Source organism: Saccostrea cucullata, unplaced genomic scaffold (genome assembly GCF_032062105.1).
Source record: "Saccostrea cucullata isolate Sc308-1 unplaced genomic scaffold, CSIRO_AGI_Scuc_v1 ctg8090, whole genome shotgun sequence".
NCBI classification, from domain to species: Eukaryota; Metazoa; Mollusca; class Bivalvia; order Ostreida; family Ostreidae; genus Saccostrea; species Saccostrea cuccullata.
In genome coordinates this window covers 1-20,758 of record NW_026926889.1, presented here as the reverse complement: position 1 = coordinate 20,758, position 20,758 = coordinate 1, and the positions used below count along the sequence as shown (strand labels likewise).

The 20,758-nt window shown below is 34.4% G+C and overlaps 1 protein-coding gene across 1 annotated transcript; it reads left to right on the top strand.

Moving 5' to 3' along the window:
* Positions 1 to 1,040: 1,040 nt before the first annotated feature.
* Positions 1,041 to 15,018, top strand: LOC134272829 (uncharacterized; the record flags this gene model as incomplete). The annotated part of the gene is made up of 4 exons (XM_062754993.1): positions 1,041 to 1,276; positions 4,281 to 4,409; positions 11,092 to 11,178; positions 14,866 to 15,018. Coding segments are annotated over exons 1-4 (427 nt in total), but the record flags the coding sequence as incomplete, so codon positions are not given.
* Between the last annotated feature and the right edge of the window lie 5,740 nt (positions 15,019 to 20,758).

Genomic DNA, 20,758 nt, shown 5'->3' with positions numbered 1-20,758 from the left:
GATAAACATTTATGCTTCAGTGATTTATAACAAAATATTGTTCATTAAAGAGATATCAATAAAGGACTTTTGGCCCTTCTGAGACTCTAATTTGAGGAATCAGCCCCCTTTTCTTGGTATAATATGAAAGCTCTTAACATTCTGCTTAACTTCTCTTCAATATGTTTTAACAAATTGTGAACAGGTAAGACGATATGAAACAAAAGGTGACAAATTTTGTGAGATGTTTCTGAGACTTTTTTTTTGGCCCGACCGAGCTCCGGTACCTTTTGCGCCAGAAAAATTTGGAGACTCGTATACAACTCAACAAACCTTCCTTTACTTTCACTGATAATCTTGACTCAATATCTTAAGTCGTTTAGGAGGAGTTATCTGGACAAGCCGACCCTCTTAAAATCAGTAAATCGTTCATATCTCACGACCGGAAGTGACGACGTACTTATAAAAAATTTCCAATAAGGTTCAGATCAATATCTATCAGATCTGAAAGTTTCGTGAAAATCGACCGAGCCGTTTCCGAGAACTCGCGTGCACAAAAATCGGTAAGAAAAAAAATAATAATAGGGAAAAAGAAACCGAACGAAAACAATAAGGTCTTCCGTTGGAAACGGAAGACCTTAATAAGAAACAGAGTAAAAACAATATGTTCCCCAACTTCGTTTGGGGAACATAAATATCAATAATTACATTTGGATTGATTGATTGTATATTGTTTGACGTCCTTCTCGAGAATTTTTCACTCATGTGGAGACGTCTATTTCATTTGGAGATAACAAACTCAGAAAATCAATGAAAGGGTTCCTCCTACCTCTACTTACAGAAATAAAGATTAAGGGAAAAAAATTCTTATATGCATTCAAATTAATGCCATAAATCGGAACGGAAATCGACAAGTCCGGTCCTACAGGTCAGATCCCTATTTATAATGAAGTGATCCTTAGATGGTAAATCCAGATAGAAACTAACATTTAATTTTAATTAGATTGGTACCTTCTATTATTGTTATTGTATAATTTATATAATTACGTTGTAGATCTGATTTTGCCGAAATCATTGAGAGCAAACGTAACGATTAACTATAAAAATATAAAATGTGGCCAAATTAAGGAGACTGTGTGTGAGAATTGGTGCAACATTGAAATTAGCATCCAAAACTGTCAGAACCAGAATAACACTGCACTCAGATCTTATTCCGTTCAATTCAACCTAAAAAGAGACATGGATGTAAATGAGGATGTGAAACTTCGAATAGAGGAATTTTATCAGGAAGGAAACGGTAGGGACATAATTATACGATTAAAATTCAAATGCTATATCATTATGTCATTTTTAGCTCACCTGAGCCGAAGGCTCAAGTGAGCTTTTCTGATCACATTTTGTCCGTCGTCCGTCCGTCTGTCCGTCCGTCTGTCTATCTGTCTGTCTGTCCGTCCGTCTGTAAACTTTTCACATTTTCGACTTCTTCTCAAGAACCACTGGGCCAATTTTGACCAAACTTAATACAAAGCATCCTTGGGTAAAGGGAAATTTAAATTGTTTAAATGAAGGGCCAAATCCTCTCACAAGGGGAGATAATCAAGAAAAGACAAAAATAGGGTAGGGTCATTAAAAAATCTTCTCCTCAGGAACCACTGGGCCAGAAAAGCTGAAACTTCTGTGAAAGCATCGTGAGGTAGTGTAGATTTTAAATTTTGCAAATCATGACCCGAGGGTGTAAGACGGGACCATAAGAGGGAATCAAAAGTTTACATGGAAATATATAGGAAAAATCTTCAATCAATCTTCTTCTCAAGAACCAATAGGCCGGAAAAGCTGAAACTTATGTGGAAGCATCCTGGGGTAATGTTGATTCTAAATTATTGAAATTATGACCCCTGGCGGTAGGACGGGGCCACAATGGGGAATCAAAGTTTTACATAGAAATATATAGGAAAAATCTTTGAATAATCTTCTTAAGAACCACTGGGCCAGAAAAGCTGAAAGTTATGTGGAAGCATCCTGGGGTAGTGTAGATTCTCAATTGTTCAAATCAGGACCCCTGGGGATAGGGCGGGACCACAATTGGGAATCATAGTTTTACGTAGAAATATATAGGAAAAATCTTTAAAAATCTTCTTCTCAAGAACTACTGGGCCAGAAAAGCTGAAACTTATTTGGAAGTATCCCGAGGTAGTGTAGATTCTAAATTGTTCAAATCATGACCCCCGGGGCTAGAACGGGGCCACAATGGGGAACCAAAGTTTTACATAGAAATATATAGGAAAATTATTTAAAAATCTTCTTTTCCAGAACCACTGGACCAGAAAAGCTGAAACTTATTTGGAAATATCCTTGGGTAGTGTAGATTCTAAATTGTTCAAATCATGACTCCCGGGGATAGGGCGGGGCCACAGTGGGGAATTAAAGAGTTACTGAGAAATATATAGGAAAAATCTTTGAAAATCTTCTTCTAGAATCAATTGGCAGGAAAAGCTGAAAATTATGTGGAAGCTTCCTGGGAATGTGTAGATCTCAAATTGTCTAAATTATGATCAGTGGGGTACAAGGGGGAAATCTGGTACAGAACAGCATGGCCAAAGCTTCTCAGGTGAGCGATGTTGCCCATGGGCCTCTTGTTAATAGTTTCTGGGGTCATGTATGCAAGTGTGTTAAACACAAGTGTATTATAACACTACCTATATATACTAATATTAATAATGTTCGAAGTTAAACGAACCTTAAAATGTTATTAAACTAGTGCTAATTGTAACGGGAACCGTTACAGATGTTCCCCAAACGCTCCCCAACTCCCTTTTTGGTGCCATATTCCCTGTAAGCTTCATTATATAAGACAAACTCTGTGCATTTTTGACTTTAACAACGTTTTCTCAGAAGGATACCAATTATATTCAAATTTTAGCATTGCACCCGTGCGCATGTAAATGCATGTGCGTTATGATTATATCATCTTGTCTACACTATCTACATATCTGAATATACAATATATTAAAGCATTCAGTCCAAAAGTATGAAAAATCACTCTTTCAAACGTATTTTTCATTTCACTCGTTCCAAATGCACGCACGTGCGCGCACGTGCATGATGACCATACCTTCTTGTAGGAGTCCCTTATATCTATCTATATTCTAAATTCCATCCTGTTTGGTTGAAAAACAAGGGAGTTATAGCCATTTCAAGTTTCAACCAATCAGATTGCAGCACAAGTGCATGCGCGTGATTTCATGATTTTTTTTCTACATCATATTGTAGTATATCCTAATGCATGACTATGTTTTAAATTTCAAAGCATTTCGTCAAAAAACAAAGGAGATATAGCCATTTAAAGTTTCAGCCAATCAGATTGCAGCACGCGGGCATGCGCATGCTTTCATGAAAATTCTTATATATCACGCTGTAGATCTTCATAATGTAGGTCTATGTTCAAAATTTCAAAGGATTATGACAAGAAACAAGAAAGATATTGAGACTTTAGTTTCAGCCAATCAGAGCGAAGCGCACGTGCATGCGCGTGAGATCTTACTTTTTTGACCATGTCATTTTGTCTATCCTTCTTATATATACTTATAATATGAATTTCAAAGCATTTCATCAATAATTTAAATAGTTACGTCTGTATCAATTATATTGGACATTTCTCGTGTTGCACGTGCGAGCTCTTGCAAGCACATGTGCATGCACATGCTTTCATGATAAATCTTATATTACAGGCTGTAGATCTCCCTAATGTATGACTATGTTCAAAATTTCAAATGATTTTATCAAAAAACAAAAAAGATATTGAGACTTTAGTTTCAGCCAATCAAAGCGAAGTGCACGTGCATGCGCGTGCGATCTTGTTATTTTGACCATGTCATCTTGTGCACACTACTAATATATCCTTACATTATAAGTTTCAAAACATTTCGTCACAAAATAGAAAAGTTACGGTTATATCCATTATATATTGGTCATTATAAGTTTTGCACGTGCGCGCTCTTGCAAGCACGTGCGCGCAAAATGACCTTGATTCCGCAAATCTACATAACATGCCTACTTACCCTAAAAAGGTTTCACCTAAGTCGGATGTGTAGTTTACAAGATCACTCGCGGAAAAGATTTTCCCAGGAAGAAAAATAATAATAATAATAATAAGAATAATAATAATAAGAAACAGAGTAAAAACAATATGTTCCCCAACTTCGTTTGGGGAACATAATTACCATGTACAACCACAAGCTTGGTATGTTTTACTTTCAAGAATTGATAATATTATTTCCCTTTCGCTTCATTTTACATTGTAGTCTCCAGTGCACTATTTAATTTAGTTCGCGGTTACTATGCAATGGAAGCAAAGCTATTGGAATTAAGAATTGTGGCAATTACTCCGCATCCAGGCGGTCGTAAAAAGAGCTCATATACAACAAAGCAAAGTAAGATTTTAACAATATCTTATATAAATTTTACGAGAGAGAGAGAGAGAGAGAGAGAGAGAGAGAGAGAGAGAGAGAGAGAGCTTGATCGTAAAATATTTCTGAAAAAGTACCAGTAAAATATATATAAAGGTTAAATACTACTGACAATTATCGAGGTTTGTCTAGAAACCTGTACGTGAAGGGTACGAGGGTTGTTCGAAATGTCCGTGGACTTCAGTAATATCTTTTTTATTTGACGTCATATGTAGAAATTTCTAACAGTAAATCCAAATGAGTTGTATTAACTTTTTTTAAATATCAAGATTTATTTAAAAACATGAAGATTATAAATGCAAAACTCGGATCGTGGAGCAGATCAAAATCAAGTGAGTAACAAACATTACACATAATAACGTCTGTAGTCATATTCTATGTAAAATGGAGCAAAAACGAAAAACAACTTAGAAATTCAAGTTAGGAATTATTACATTGATTTGTATTCCAAAATAAGACTTAATATGTTGCTTTGTTGAAAAGAAATTAACTTGAGAAGATAGATAGTCCTCATAGAAAACGATTGATTGATTGATTGATTGTATACTGTTTAATGTCCCTCTCCAGAAAATTTCACTGATATGGAGACGTCACCATTGCCGGTCAAGGGCTGCAAATTTAGGCCTATGCTCGGCACTTACGGCCTTTGAGCAGGGAGGGATCTTTATCGTGCCACACCTGCTGTGACACGGGGCCTCGGTTTATACGGTCTCATCCCAAGGACCACCCCATTTAGTCGCCTTTTACGACAAGCAAGGGGGTACTGAGGACCTATTCTAACCCGGATCCCGGGACTCATAGAAAACGACAACAACAATGACGTTTTAAAACGTCACGGAATAGCAGATAACGATTCAATTTTGTGTTTTAATCAGCAAAAATCCTGTATAAACTCTAAAAATATTGAAGGACTAAAAAAAATGTCACGAGCGAGTTGTGCATGTATGTGCAAATAGTACAGGCAGTATTCGAGTGACAGATACTCTGTATCGGATGAGGACAATCTGTGAAGAGACGGTTAACTGTAAAAATCTGAACAGAAACTATAAAAAGTTGGAACGACAAGGAAAGACATAGGCGCTTCAGAGTTGCTTATCCTGTATAATCTGATTTTGATAATAAAAGAAATTAAAACCTTTAAAAATGCCAAGAATTAGAAAAAGAATTCAGTGAGTGGGCATTGGATTATACTGTGTGAAATGTTTAGAGGTACAGTGAGGTTGCCGATATCGAATCACTTAGTAAATTTGCTTGGATATTTCGTACCTGAGTTTGAGTTAAATTCATTTTACAACATTGTTTGGTGGTACTATGTTTTACTTATAACATCATATATATTTTCCCAAAAACCGCTGATTAAATAAAAAATTATCGCTGTACTTGTATGAATGATGTTTTCTCCTTTAGCGGATCATTTTCTCCATTACCGAATCACGTGACGTAAAGCTGATTATTCTGGTTCGGGACCGTGTAAATTTAAAAATACCCTTCTTACGTAACGTTTTACTATGCCTTAAAATATTTCACCCCACCCCTCCCCCAAAAAAAGTAGAAAAGCTAGGAATTTTTTGAGTTGTTTGCATCCGACAATTAATGCAAAAACAACAACAATGAAATCAAAGGGAAAGCAAATGACTAGTTGATATAAGAGGAAGTAAAAACTTTTATATGATGAACTGCAAACAGCCGAAGAATTAATTTTTGATTCAAGAATTGTACTCATTGAGCTACCACGCCCCCTCCCCATAATTTTGCCGCTATTTAGATAGAAAATATATCGCTAGATATATGATTGTACCCCCTAAAAAAAAACGTCCGATGACGTTTTTTATGCTTGATTAATTAATTGTCAAGGAATTTTGGTGGGTGATAGTGCCTCCTCAACTGAAAATATATGGCTCTGTACCCCTCCCCCACCAACTGAAATTGCTTCCTACAAGCCTGGCTTCAGAGATACCTATAGCTGAAAGGAACAATTATATTTTCAAAATGTCGAGACCCAACACCTAAATTTCCTCCAATGAGCAGAGACAACTTTACAAATGATGATGTTGGGATTCATTTATTGGATTTCTCCATTCCAACATCCACAGTAGACTAAATATTCTGATTTATTAAATACTGGAGGTTGTACTTTCATTTTATATGGGTCTACTTCAACTGTCCATCGTCTCTATAGAAATGAATAAGACAGCTCATTCTCCTCTGCTGCTTTCATAGTGCTCTTTCTTCCTTTTACGTTACGGCAGTGGTGGCATATATTCCATATAGGCAAAAGGCTGCAGTATGCATATCATTTTCTCAATGTGTAATTTAAATAAAATGTTTACTAACTAGTATATATGTTGAAAAAGAAGGGAGGTATCATAAAACTCTGTTTATAATTTATCTAGCTTGATGTTGAATTGAAAAAGTATTGTTAGCAACATGCATTTTATATTATACGAGCTTGAGCTTGATCATGACAAGAAATAAAAATTGATTATTTGAAATAATTTTTTTAGGGAAAAGGAAAACTGCAAACGAGGTATTGTTTGAAATAATGATTTAGTAGGGAAGTTTAAATTGCAAAGGGATAAATAAATAAAATTTCTAAATCTTAATTCTGTTTGGTAATCATGACGATTTTTATTTCGCTATCGTCGATGTCTTCACATTAGCTTACATGCACATATACCACCGGGAGACATTCTCGAATCCACATGCTCTGCACGTCTTAGTGATTTTGGCTGCTGATTTTGATTATGTGTATTTTAACCACCTTTTTTGTAAGCTTTTGGTAGACATCTTCTGTTGTTTTTTCATTGTAACTGATGTGCAAAAAAAAAAAAAAAAACGCATACGAAAAATTATTATAATTTGGGCAGGATTCCTCATATTTCTTGAAACAGCGATTCGTTATTGGAAACCTAAATACCCCCAACTTTAATGCAAATACTATTATTTCTGATTTAGAAATTGTATGACGCTTTCAGTGCTTTTAGACACATAATTTTATTAAACATCTGCACCAAATTTGTTTACCTAGAATGTACGATTCACATTGGAGCGGTACCGAAAAGTGAAAAGTACGCTTCTGGTCTGCGTCACAAAAAAGCTTGTTATGTTTATTTAAAAATTAGGACATTGAACGAGTTGAATTTAATAATTTCATGATAAATGATAAAAGCAAGAACAATTCAGCATGACAGGGTAAGTTAAGCTAAGTATTGGACTTTGATAAGAAAAATACAGAATTTTCATCTGAAAGTGATTCGTTAACGGGTGCGATTCGTTGTTTACCTAGAATGTACGATTCACATTGGAGCGGTACCGAAAAGTGAAAAGTACGCTTCTGGTCTGCGTCACAAAAAAGCTTGTTATGTTTATTTAAAAATTAGGACATTGAACGAGTTGAATTTAATAATTTCATGATAAATGATAAAAGCAAGAACAATTCAGCATGACAGGGTAAGTTAAGCTAAGTATTGGACTTTGATAAGAAAAATACAGAATTCTCATCTAAAAGTGATTCGTTAACGGGTGCGATTCGTTATTGGCAACCTCACTGTAGTATTTTTAAGAAATTCTTGACGCTATGTTTCGACGTTACAATTAATACGGTTGAGTATGCTCCTCGGGTACAAAACATGTATGTTGAGTATGCTCCTCGGGTTGAAATGAAGTAAATTGATTTCTAATTAATCTAATAGAATGAAATTAACTTTGAAAATCCACAAAACAAATATTTTTACCTAGTATATTGTGTTTATTTTAATTTTGACATTGATTGACATCATTTGCGAACTTTTCGAACTCATTAAGTCATTTGCTGTGGCCTTCAACTCGACATTATACAATTATTGCTGTTTTTGAGGTCAATACAATTATTTAGCCACCTGAGGATTACGATATTCACCGAGTCCGAAGGGCAAGATGAGTATTGTACTTTGAAGATGGCTAAATTGTCGTATTGACTGAAAAACAGCAATAACTGTTTTAGTATATGATCCAATATTAAATGATACAACTTATTTCTTATTTGAATTTGTTGAAGTCCTAACCAACTATAAAGAAGAAGCAGAGTTACAATGTACCTAAACTTCACCGGACATGTTAATTTGAATTACTGTCAGGCTCTTTTATATGTAAGAGTTTGAAAGGATGAAGGATTATCAGGGAGAAGTGAGAGCTTTTAAAAAAGTATAAATGTTTGTTAAGAAAAAGTATCTAAGGGAGGAGGTCCCGGCAACCTCAGTTACAACACCAACCACAATTTATACATTAGTCTAATAATATATTTACATGAGTAAAAGTCTGTAGCAGGTGTAATATAGCGTTCCAAAGCTATTTGTATCAATTTAAAATTTCCCGATCTATTTATAGATCAATATAGAGAAAATAAATCCTTATATTCACCTGGAACGTCACGCCCAGGTAAATATAACGAACTACTCCCGAAATGATGTCTATCAAATTTGCTATGTGTCTTAAAGTCAGTCATACATCATCAGTGATTATTTGTTGAAATTTGGCATACAGTACATTAGCTGTTATATTTTTTATTAGCAAGATCGGAACCAATTTTCGCTGCCCATTATATAATTTTTAGCTCACCTGAGCCGAAAGCTCAAGTGAGCTTTTCTGATCACATTTTGTCCGTCGTTCGTCCGTTCGCCCGTCTGTCTGTCCGTCCGTCTGTCCGTCTGTAAACTTTTCACATTTTCGACTTCTTCTCAAGAACCACTGGGCCAGTTTTGACCAAACTTGATACAAAGCATCCTTCGGTGAAGGGAAATTTAAATTGTTAAAATGAAGGGCCAACTCCCCTCACAAAGGGAGATAATCAAGAAACGACAAAAATAGGGTGGGGTCATTAAAAAATCTTCTTCTCAAGAACCACTGGGCCAGAAAGGCTGAAAGTTATGTGGAAGCATCCTGGGGTAGTGTAGATTCTAAATTGTTAAAATCATGACCCCCGGGGATAGGGCGGGGCCACAATGGGGAATCAAAGTTTTACATAGAAATATATAGGAAAAATCTTTAAAAATCTTCTTCTCAAGAACTACTGGGCCAGTAAAACTGAAAGTTATGTGGTAGCATCCTTGGGTAGTGTAGATTCTAAATTGTTAAAATCATGGCCCCCGGGGGTAGGGCGGGGCCACGATGGGGAATCAAAGTTTTACATAGAAATATATGGGAAAAATCTTTGAAAATCTTCTATTCAAGAACCACTGGGCCAGAAAAGCTGAAACCTATGTGGAAACATCCTGGGGTAGTGTATATTCTAAATTATTCAAATCATGACCCCCGGGGGTTGAGCGGGGTCACAATGGAGAATCAAAGTTTTACATACTGGTAATAAAATATGAAAATTCTTTGAAAGTCTTCTTCTCAAGAACCACTGGGCCAGAAAAGCTGAAAGTTATGTGGAAGCATCCTGGGGTAGCGTAGATTCTAAATTATTCTAATCATGACCCTTGGTGTAGGGCGGGGCCACAATGGGGAAAGTTTTACAAAGTTGAATCAAAGCATCCTATAGTAGTGTAGATTTCAGATTGTTTAAGTTATTATCATTGGGTTAGGGTGGGGTCACAATATGTATTACAAGGGGAAATCTGGTTAAGAACGGAATGGTCAAAGCTTCTCAGGTGAGCGATGTGACCCATGGGCCTCTTGTTTATTATTGAAATCCACCTGCTCATTTGTCTATAAAACAGACATTGGTTGCCGTAAATTTTACATATTTCAGTGAACATTTCTTTGGAGTTCTGATCGAGTTTTACAGCAGCTTTAATGAAGCGTTTAATTTTACTCTAGTTTACTTCTTCTTTACCATTCATTATCAATGCAGTGTCTCGAATAGCCCTTGTTTTCCAGTTTCTCACAATGAAACTATGCGATGAAAAGTAGTCACAATAATTGTTATAAATTCATTAAAGATTCAATTATTCAAAAACGTCAAGCTTAATTAATGTATTGTATGTCGTACAGTTCAGGACATTATTTATTGAACAACCCTCGTACATCCTGGTGAGCTTGAGATAAAAGATACCACAGAGTCTGTCACATCTGTTTCATATTTGGACATTTTACTTGAAAAAAAAGATGTTAATGGTAATTTAAATACCAAGCTCTATAACTATTCGATCGTCAACTTCCCTTACTTATGCAGCAATAATCTTCATACTTTGCATACCGAATAAACTTTGAATCGATTCGCAAGAACATGGTCTACGTACGTACAATTTCTAAAACGAGGTAAATTATTGACCAACAAGTTGATGAATCAAGAATATCAGCAATCTCGTGTTAAGTCATCATTTCGTAATTTCTGTGGTAGAAACAATGACCTTGTCAGCAAATACAATTTATCATTCATCAAATGCTGACTGACATTTTTCACACTTACACTTAGTCCATTATTTACACACTGAATTGACGACGAATTTTCCGTTATTTTCCGATCACGACAAAGAACACACGGCAGGTGTGACCGGTCGGCAGGGGATGCTCACTCCTCCATGGCACCTGATCCACCTCTGATGTTTTCGAGGTCTGTGTTTTCTTTGCTCCAATTAATTTTGTTTTGTTTAATGGACTTTTGAACTTGAATACTGTTCGTTTTCTCCATATATAACATCGCAATTAATCCTTTGATTTACAGATATTGTCGAAGTTTCCGGAATCGTTGTAATTGTAACAGCTGAAACCATCTGCGAGGAGGGAGCTTTCAACTATTTCGGTAGTTGTGGTAAGATTTTTTTTTGTAAATATTTGAAACAATTGCGAATTTAAAATAATGAAAAACACATAACAACAGACTATTTCAACAATTGTACAAATATACTTTAAATCTGTATTTTTTCATTGAAGTCGGCTGAACATATTTTGATGAAAAAAAATAATGGCTTGTTTGTAACCAAATAAAATGATACTTTGATGAAGTTGTCACTGCTGACTAAAAATAGATAATTCCGATTACATTTAATACACTTCACAACAATCGTAGCAAAACTGTGATAAAATATTCGTTAAGTATATCTTGTAAGTGAAGCTATCAGTTCCTTGTGTTTCATTCTCTCCTATTGTAAGTTCTATGAAATGTATTGTAAATGGAGAAAAAATCAAAGAATTCAAGCTGCATTTACTATTTTTGATAATAAATAAGACAAAATAGTTTTCAGTTGTCTTTTTAACGAGGCTATTCGGACTCCTTGTCCTAATAAGCTTTGTATCAAATTCAATTATATTTTACACCAAGTAGAGCTTTTTTAAAAAGCTTCCCGCCTTTAGCAACAATCTTAAACTGTAAACTGATCTACACCTATCAGGCCGTATAATTCTTTTGAATTTCTTGATTTTGTATTTCTACATTAGCTTTTTACTGGCATTAGCCCTACCACGGTTGTCGCTCGGTCATCTCCGTAAACTTTGACTCGCCGAGAGCTTTCGGCAAACCTCGGCTGATTCCATTTCCTTCTTCAAACAAGAAAGGGGAAAAGAATAATAACAAATTGTAAAGCCTGCAAGCAATAAAAATCAAATTTTATTTATAATGAAGTTAAAGAGATCTTTTTATTTTTTGCTATACAAAAAATCATGTTATTAGGAATTAATCACTGCTGATTTTGTTGTTCGTTTTGTCATTTTTTTTAAAGATTGAAAATCTTGCAAAATTGTTAAGTCGTACGAAAATTAGATCATCAGAAAGTTATCTCCCTTGCCTTGAACAGCATTTCAACCAATGAAATAATTGAAAATTTTCTCATCATGCATTTTCTACCAATCACAAAAGAGACACTCTAAAAAAAGTTTTACTTGTTGTTTTTAAAATAAGATATTAGATTAAGAAAAACTAGTAATTATTAGTAATCCATTTAGTCAGAATAGCAAGTAAATGACTATCATGATTAGTAATTGTAAACATAATTAGTAATAAGGATGAATTCATTTACTTATAAAATGATTTACTAAGTATCAATAGAATTACTTAAATTATAGGAATTGTATTACTTTAAGTTAGTAAATGAACTACTCATTTTTGTTACAATAATTATTACTTCATTTAAAGAAAATATGCTTTCTATTTACTAAATTTTATGAATTATTACTAAGTAAATGTAATTCTGCAATTAATTAAAATCTAGATTATTATTACTCAAAAGAATACTAAGTAAATGAAATACTTATCATATTTACTAAAATCGCCATTATTTACAAGAAACACTGCAAGGTACCGACCCTCTGACATGTGAGTACTACTCACAGATTTCTTTATCATAGTTCCCTAATTGGGCCCTCTGAATAGTTTAAAAGAAGATATCTACTTATGATGGAAACAATTATACTTTCTATTTCTTTTGCCAATTTCTTTGTAATTGTTTTATTATATATAACAATAAAACATTTGATTCCAACTTCGAAAGCCTTAAAAATTGAATAAGTTGTATCTTTTTAAGGACCATTTTAAAAATGGTTAAACATTTCAAGTACTTAATATAGCATTTTTATTAGTGTGACTTTTTTTTCACATGAAGGTATATTTAGAAGAAAGATAACTCATCCTCACAGACAATTAGTGATTAGACTATCATATTTAAGTAATTACTGATCTGAATTCTGCTTGATTTAGTAAATAATTTTTTGTTTTAAGTAAATCAATTAAATACAATTCAAACAAAATGTGTTTGTGAAACACCTATGCTCCTGTATGGCAACATAGCAGAGGTTAAACTTTTCTTATATGCAAATTTAAATTATTGGGATTCTTGATATCTCCAAGGTCAAAAGGTCAAGGTTATTGGTATCTAATGAAAGGTCTTGCCACAAAAAATGCATATGTGAAATATGGAAACACTTGCCTTAACCCTTCAGAAGTTATGGTCAAGTTTACCAATTTAGAAATGTAGGTCAAACTCCAAGGTCGTGGACAAAGGGACAGATTTGGTGGTACCCAAAGAAAGGTCTTGTCACAAGGATGAACTATTTAAAGTATGAATGCACTAACCCTAATCCTTTTAAAGTTACAGTCAAGGTTTGCTTTTTTAAAAGTGGGTCAAACTCCAAGATCAAAGGGTCAAAGTTTTTGGTATCCTATGAATGGTCTTCTCAAAATAATTACATATATGTAACACATGAAAGCCCTATTCCTTACCGTTCAAAAGTTATGGCCAAGGTTAAAGTTTTTTTCACAAGGATGGAAATCTCCTTTATCAAGGTCAAAATTTCATAGTTGTTGGTATTCAATGAAAGTTCTTTCAACAAAAAATATATATGTGAAGTATAAATGTCCTGGTATTTACTGTTCAAAAGATTTGGATAAAGAATAAGTTTGGATTTTTTGTGTATAAGTGAGTCAAACTTCAAGGTCAAATTTGGTGATACTCAAAGAAACGTCTTGTCACAAGGAATACACGTGTGAAATATGAAAGTCATAGCTCCGCTAAATCAAAGCTATGGGCAAGGTTAAAGTTTCTGCGGATATAACAGACACGCTGCAGAGATAGCTAGATAGACAGCACAGGGGCCGGTAACATACTGTTTTTGATTTTACGTAATCACTATATATATACAAAGAAAGATCTCTTTTTGTATACATATGGTGATTACGTAAAATCAAATACAGTATGTTACAGGCCCCTGTGATAGACAGCTAGACAGACAGACGGACACGACAAAAACTATATACCCCCAAAACTTCGTTTACGGGGGCATTAAAATATTAATTATATAGTAAATACTGAAGTAGTGGTAAAATGTAAGTAAAGACCAAGTAATGTTATTACTTATATACACAAATTTAAGTAAATATAAATTACTAAGTAAAACTTTTTAGTGTGTAAGTAAAACAATTCTTTAAAATACAAAAATCAAGTAAAACATTTGAATCTAATAATTGACATATATTTCAGTAATTGATTTTAAATTTTAAGTAAATGCTTAGTAATTATCTATTACTTATCTTTGTTATTTCAAGTAAAAAATGACTACTAAGTAAAACTTTTTTAAGAGTGGAGGAAGTGCATAGTCCGAAGACTGTAAAAAACTTCAACTATACAATACCGTCTTCCAAGGAAGACGGTAATAATAAATTATCAGCAAAGAAATAAATAACAAATGCGACATGATTTTACATTTGAATGGGGGAAAATGCAAATCAAAATGTTCCAGTTTTATCAGTTTGCAAGGATACACATTTATATTTTATTAAAATTTCAAAATTACCTGATTTCATTAAAAAAAAATTTAATAAGCTACACGGGGAAACATGCTGAAAATAGGAAATCCGTAAGATTTTCAAATCTAGGGGTTTAAAATACGATTTAATCATCAACTGCTTCTATTGTCAACTTATTTCCTATTTATGCATAGTCATATTAAAATAATTCATGGGAAAATTCAATTATTATTCATGTTTTCGTACTACATATTATTTCAGTTTATTGTCCATCGGGTACCTACCAGATTGGTGATGGATGTCAGATGTGTGGACCAGGGTACTTTCAAAAATTTGTTGGTCAGACAAATTGTGAACTTTGCCCTCAGGGACATATCTCACCTGTCGGAAGCAATACAATTCGGAAATGTTACGGTAAATATGGCGAATCTTTTGTTTTTAATCCAACTGTATAACAATAAAACATTTTCAATGTTTATACAGCAAAACTCGGTTATAACGAAGTCACTGGGACCTATGAAATTGCTTCGCTATATCTGTAATTCATAATAACTTTAAAGAAATTAATTAATTTATATAGATGGGATCCCAATTGACTACGCTATATCCGTAAATTTGCTAAATCCATGTTCGTACCAAATGAGTTTTGCTGTAGATGTTTAATTTGTTCCTTGTTTGTATGTTCTTGATTTGTTTTCTGAGCTTTTCATTCCGTATGAAGATTATAGGACACGTATTGAAAAGCTGAAAAATATTGTGTTTGTTAATTTTTAGCTCTACTGGTCAGAAAAAAGACGAGATTATTCGATAGTAATGCGTCCGTATTTGTCCGTCTGTCTGTTAACAATATTTTAAAATGCTACTCCTCCTACAGTTTTGGTCTGATTTCAATATAACTTGGCACACAAGTAGACTATACATGCTACATACAATGCAATATTCAGGGGTGATAAAAATATAGAACTGATCAGAATGAAATTGGGCACACTTATAGTCATGCACATGTTCTGTATAATTAGCATATGAAAAGTAATTATTTTCTCCATCATTGAGACCTCACATTGTAAAAATGGCGTCAATGTAGGTAACACATGACGAACAAGAGGCCCATGGGCCACATCGCTTACCTGAGAAGCTTTGACCATGCTGTTCTTTACTAGATTCCTCCCTTGTAATACCTGTTGTGACCCCACCCTACCCACGGGTCATAATTTGGACAATTTAAAATCTACACTTTCCCAGAATGCTTCCACATAAGTTATAGCTTTTCTGGCCAAGTGGTTCTTGAAAAGAAGACTTTTAAAGATTTTAATTTTATATTTCTATAAAAAACTTTGATTCCATATTGTGGCCCCACCCTACCCCCGGGGGTCATGAGATGAACAATTTAGAATTTACACTACCCCAGGCTGCTTCCATATAAGTTTTAGCTTTTCTGGCCCTGTGGTTCTTGAGAAGAATTTCAAAGATATTTCCTATATATTTCTATGTAAAACTTTGATTCCCTTCTGTGGCCCCGCCCAACCCCCGGGGGTCATGATTTGAACAATTTAGAAATTACACTACCCAAGGATGCTTCCTTATAAGTTTCAGCTTTTCTGGCCCAGTGGTTCTTGAGAAGGAGAATTTCAAAGATTTTTCCTGTACATTTCTATGTAAAACTTGGATTCCCAATTGTGGCCCCGCACAACCCCCAGGGGTCATGATTGGAACAAATTAGAATCTACACTACCCCAGGATGCTTCCACATAAGTTTCAGCTTTTCTGGCTTAGTGGTTCTTAAGAAGAAAGATTTTTAATGACCCCACCCTATTTTTGTCTTTCCTTGATTATCCCCCCTTGTGAGGGGTCTTGGCCCTTCATTTTAATAATTTAAATTTCCCTTTACCCAAGGATGCATTGTACCAAGTTTGGTCAAAATTGGCCCGGTGGTTCTTGAGAAGAAGTCGAAAATGTGAAGTTTACAGACAGACGGACGGATGACGGACAAAATGTGATAAGAAAAGCTCCACCTGAGCCTTTGGCTGAGTGAGCTAAAAATGGTTGCCCCAATTTTTATTCTGGGAAAGAACGGCTGTAAAGTTAAGCGTATAACTTTGAAATTCATTTGAATTAATTTATAATAATTTGTATAAGGTTTATGAAGACAATATACTTTGTAGACGTTCAATAATGAATTGGATTGACTGTTTTAGTGAAGAGTGTGGGTGGTTCAAAATGCCTTTTGTTTAGTTGCCCAGCGAAGGCAAGCTGGGGAAGATATCTCTCTGCTGTTGTGCAGTTTGTAATGAAAGATCGCGAAGTTTCAGCTAAAAAATAGTTGAATATCTTAGCAATTATGTATATAATAATTAAATCCTTAAAATATTGTTTACTTTAGACTTTCAATATATTAAATATGATGAAAAGAACACCCCCATGTTATATATCCATATCGGATAAACAACATTCCTAAGACAGTTGACTCGGGTTGTGATGGCCCCAGTGCTCTTTCTGGCAAAGCATATCCTTGTCCAACCATCTTATATCGGAGATTCGGACATTTATGAACTGACAAATGGAATGTTCTTGTTATAAAATTTACTTGCATGGTAAGAAATATAAGACTCTGAAAAATATGCTAGCGCCTTTGAACAGACTACTTCGGAGCATGTCACGTGAACGCCTAGACCACGTGATTCGCGCAGGGGTGGAACGGTGGCAGATGTGCACTAAAATCAGAGAAGGCTGCTTTGAAAAATAATGAACACTGAAACACAATTTTATTTCTTTGATGGAAGTTATTCAATTTGTTCGCGAACTTTTTTATCACCCCTCGTAGATACATAATTCTGTGTATCCGTTTTTTTTAATTTTTTGAACGGTGTTGCCATGGTTACTAAAAATAGAAATTTCTATGAAATACTTTCAAAATGCTACGCCTCCTACAGTTTTGGTCTGATTTCAATATAATTTGGCACACAAGTAGACTACACTTAGATACATGTACGTAATTCTGTATATCCGTTTTTAATTTCTTTGAACGATGTTGCCATGGTTACTAAAAATATACGAGTATTGCTGTTTCAAGTCCCAGCTGCTACTTTTCACTTCCTTTGTTTTAAGTACAGTGTACATACCAGTAGAGCTACAGTCTCGACAGAGACTTCTGGTTCTTTATTAATCAATGAAAAGGAAGCAGAAATGGGGACCCTGGCTGACATATGGTCTATTCACAGCTGATTTAGGATAATTAAATTTGTACATATGGAATATCACAAAGATATTTTGATAAACGCAGGGTTGTCCAAAAAGTTCGTAGACAATGACGTTTTTGTTAAAATAAATGGTTCTATATATATGTCAAAATTTCTAAGTCCCCAGGAAGTTTTTGCTTTACACCGCTCTTGTATTGATTTTTTTTATCAGTATAAATAAATAAGTATACAGGATAAAATATTAGAAAAACAATTTTTCTCAATAAATTTATTTTATTGAAGCCCTTTAACACAATATGCAGAAACGTTAAGGCACCCAAGAATTAAAAATTCACAACGTTATATACTGCATTATCCTCCATTCAAAGAAATTCACAGCAAGACAACTGTGCCTCAAAGAGTTCACACTACTAAGAAAAATTCTTTTATTGAATTTTTTTCATGTGGAGCTAACTAAGTCGTTTTCTAGTTCCGCTAGATTCTGCTGCTGGAAAAACTCTCTCAGACTTCGGTCTATCTTCTTCAATACATGCAATTATGGTTGAGATTAGGATTACAAGGGAACTTGTTGACAATAGTTACATAATGTCTTCTTACATGTACTCCCTACTCCTTCAGTTTGACATTGAAGGGGGGGGGGCACTACCGGTTCTGATTCCATTGATTTTTCCGGATAAACTCTAGGATGATTTTGTTGTGTTTGTTGAAAATCTAGCGATTTCTTTTGATTAAAAAGAATTCAGGTATGCTTTGTGGGTTTTTCGGGCGGTAATTTTAAAGGGTTTAAGTAAAATAAAGTCATACAGTGAAAGGAAACAGAACTTTCGTTAACTACCACCAGCTTGGGCCATTTGAAATTCACTTGCACATTGTTGTGTGGACATACACCGAATATTAATTAAACTTTTTTTTTGTATTTCGTCACCAGTTAAAGATGGAGAACACGAAAGTAAAAAATATGAAGAATACCGGTATACCCGAAAAACATATGGAACTCGAACTTCCTACTTTTTAACAAAAACGGTTACGGTCGGATAATTTCACATTCCATTACAATTTTTTTTTTCTTGACCGGTAAGAATTGCAAATTAAAGGCAAATTTATAAGCAACTAGTAAATTGATGTTAAGGTTTTTAACTTTTTGAAAAAAATAAAAGTGGGACTTAGAAATTTTGACAAGTATATATACCGTTTGTATATGGAAATATTTCTTATGAAATACCAAGTCAGATAGATGTCATTTTTATTGATGTATATGTAACTTTTCATGTAAAAAATCGGGATCTTGACATGTCGCAGATAGTGCGCACGCACCAAGGTTAAAATGCCATAAAATTTGTGATGAAGTGTTTGGATTAAAATGATTATTTTTTTTATAAAACAAGTCAAAGCTTAAAAAAAATTATATGTAACACAAATAAAGAGGCTATAATCGTATTTTGATATTTTAAGTATTGGTTACTGTAAATACATTGAAAATAATAAGCAACCCGGGAAAAACCCTAAAATATGTGTCAAAAGTTGACAGAAAATGCGACGAAAGCCTTTCGAATGGGACAGCGTCTGATAAAAAAAAAAAATGTTTTAATGCGGTTGAAAAGACGTCAGAGACAAGATAATTGTTCAAACATTTAAAAGTAATCAGAATAAACTTGGTTTATTGATTTGTGATAGGTATATACGATTTTTCAACGGTGCATACAAATTCGAAGACACTACGAGGGGTTATCAGAAAGTTCGTGGATTGAGGCTATAAAATTAGTATACAGGTATGTTGTCTGAGCTTACAAAATTTATAAGGGACATAAATCAATAAAAAAAATGTATATATGTTGAAAATTTTAGCCTGATACCTTCATTATTTCCCACAATTATTATAAAATAAAAATGACATTATATGATCACCCGTCGCCGCTTTGTTTTATGACGTCCGACAACGTCATTATTTTTCAATTCCCGTTTCTTCTACCTCGTACACTTATTTTGATGAGATTCCCTACAGCTGAGTAATGACTTCAACCCGTCTTGTTTTTGTCCCCCGCTTGAAAAGTGGGGAATATTAATTTGGGTTTGTCCGTCAGTCCGTCCGGCCGTCTTTCTGTCTGTCTGTAGGATTTCGTTTCCACACGATATTTCGAGAACCCTTTGAGCTTTTGCAATGAAATTTTGCATAGCAACTCCCTATGGACTAAAGAAGAACCCTATCGATTTTGAGGTCAAAAGGTCAAAGGTCAAGGTCATAAATAAGCAAATTCTGTCTGTTATAATACTTTCGTTTCCACACGATATCTCTAGAACCATTTGAACTATTGCAATGAAATTTTACATAACAACTCCCTGTGGCCTAATAAAGACCCCTATTGATTTTGAGGTCAAAAGGTCAAAGTTCAAGGTCGTAAATTTATACATTCTGTCTGTGTGTAACACTATCATTTCCGGGCGATATTTCAAGAAGATTTTGAGCTTATTCAATGTAATTTTATACCAAAACTCCCTAGGACCTCTCTCACCCCTCTCAAAGTGTCCCGCCCCGTTTGTTTTACTGGTATCTATAGTATTACATGTCGCTATTTTTAGCACAGGGGCATGGGGAGAGATATCGCGTATAAAACAGGTTCTCGGCGGACTTAATGTTCTTATTACATCTATTAGAACTGTTTAATAAAGGCTAGATAAATCAAACACCATGGATTGTGTAAAATTTTCGACAATACCGAACATGAATATATACGAATGTATGTGACTTCACCTCTGTATATACTTGACTCCATGTAAAGCGATTCCGTGGTCTAGTGGTATGTTTCTCGCTTCCCCATTGTAGAGTTCCCGAGATCAAGTCCCAGACGGACAACTTTTTTTTTAAAATACTTTTTTTTGGCTAAATAATAGTATTCAGCACGCGAAATGAAAAATTTACTAGGTCTGGCTTGTACAAACTCATAAAATCATCATTACAG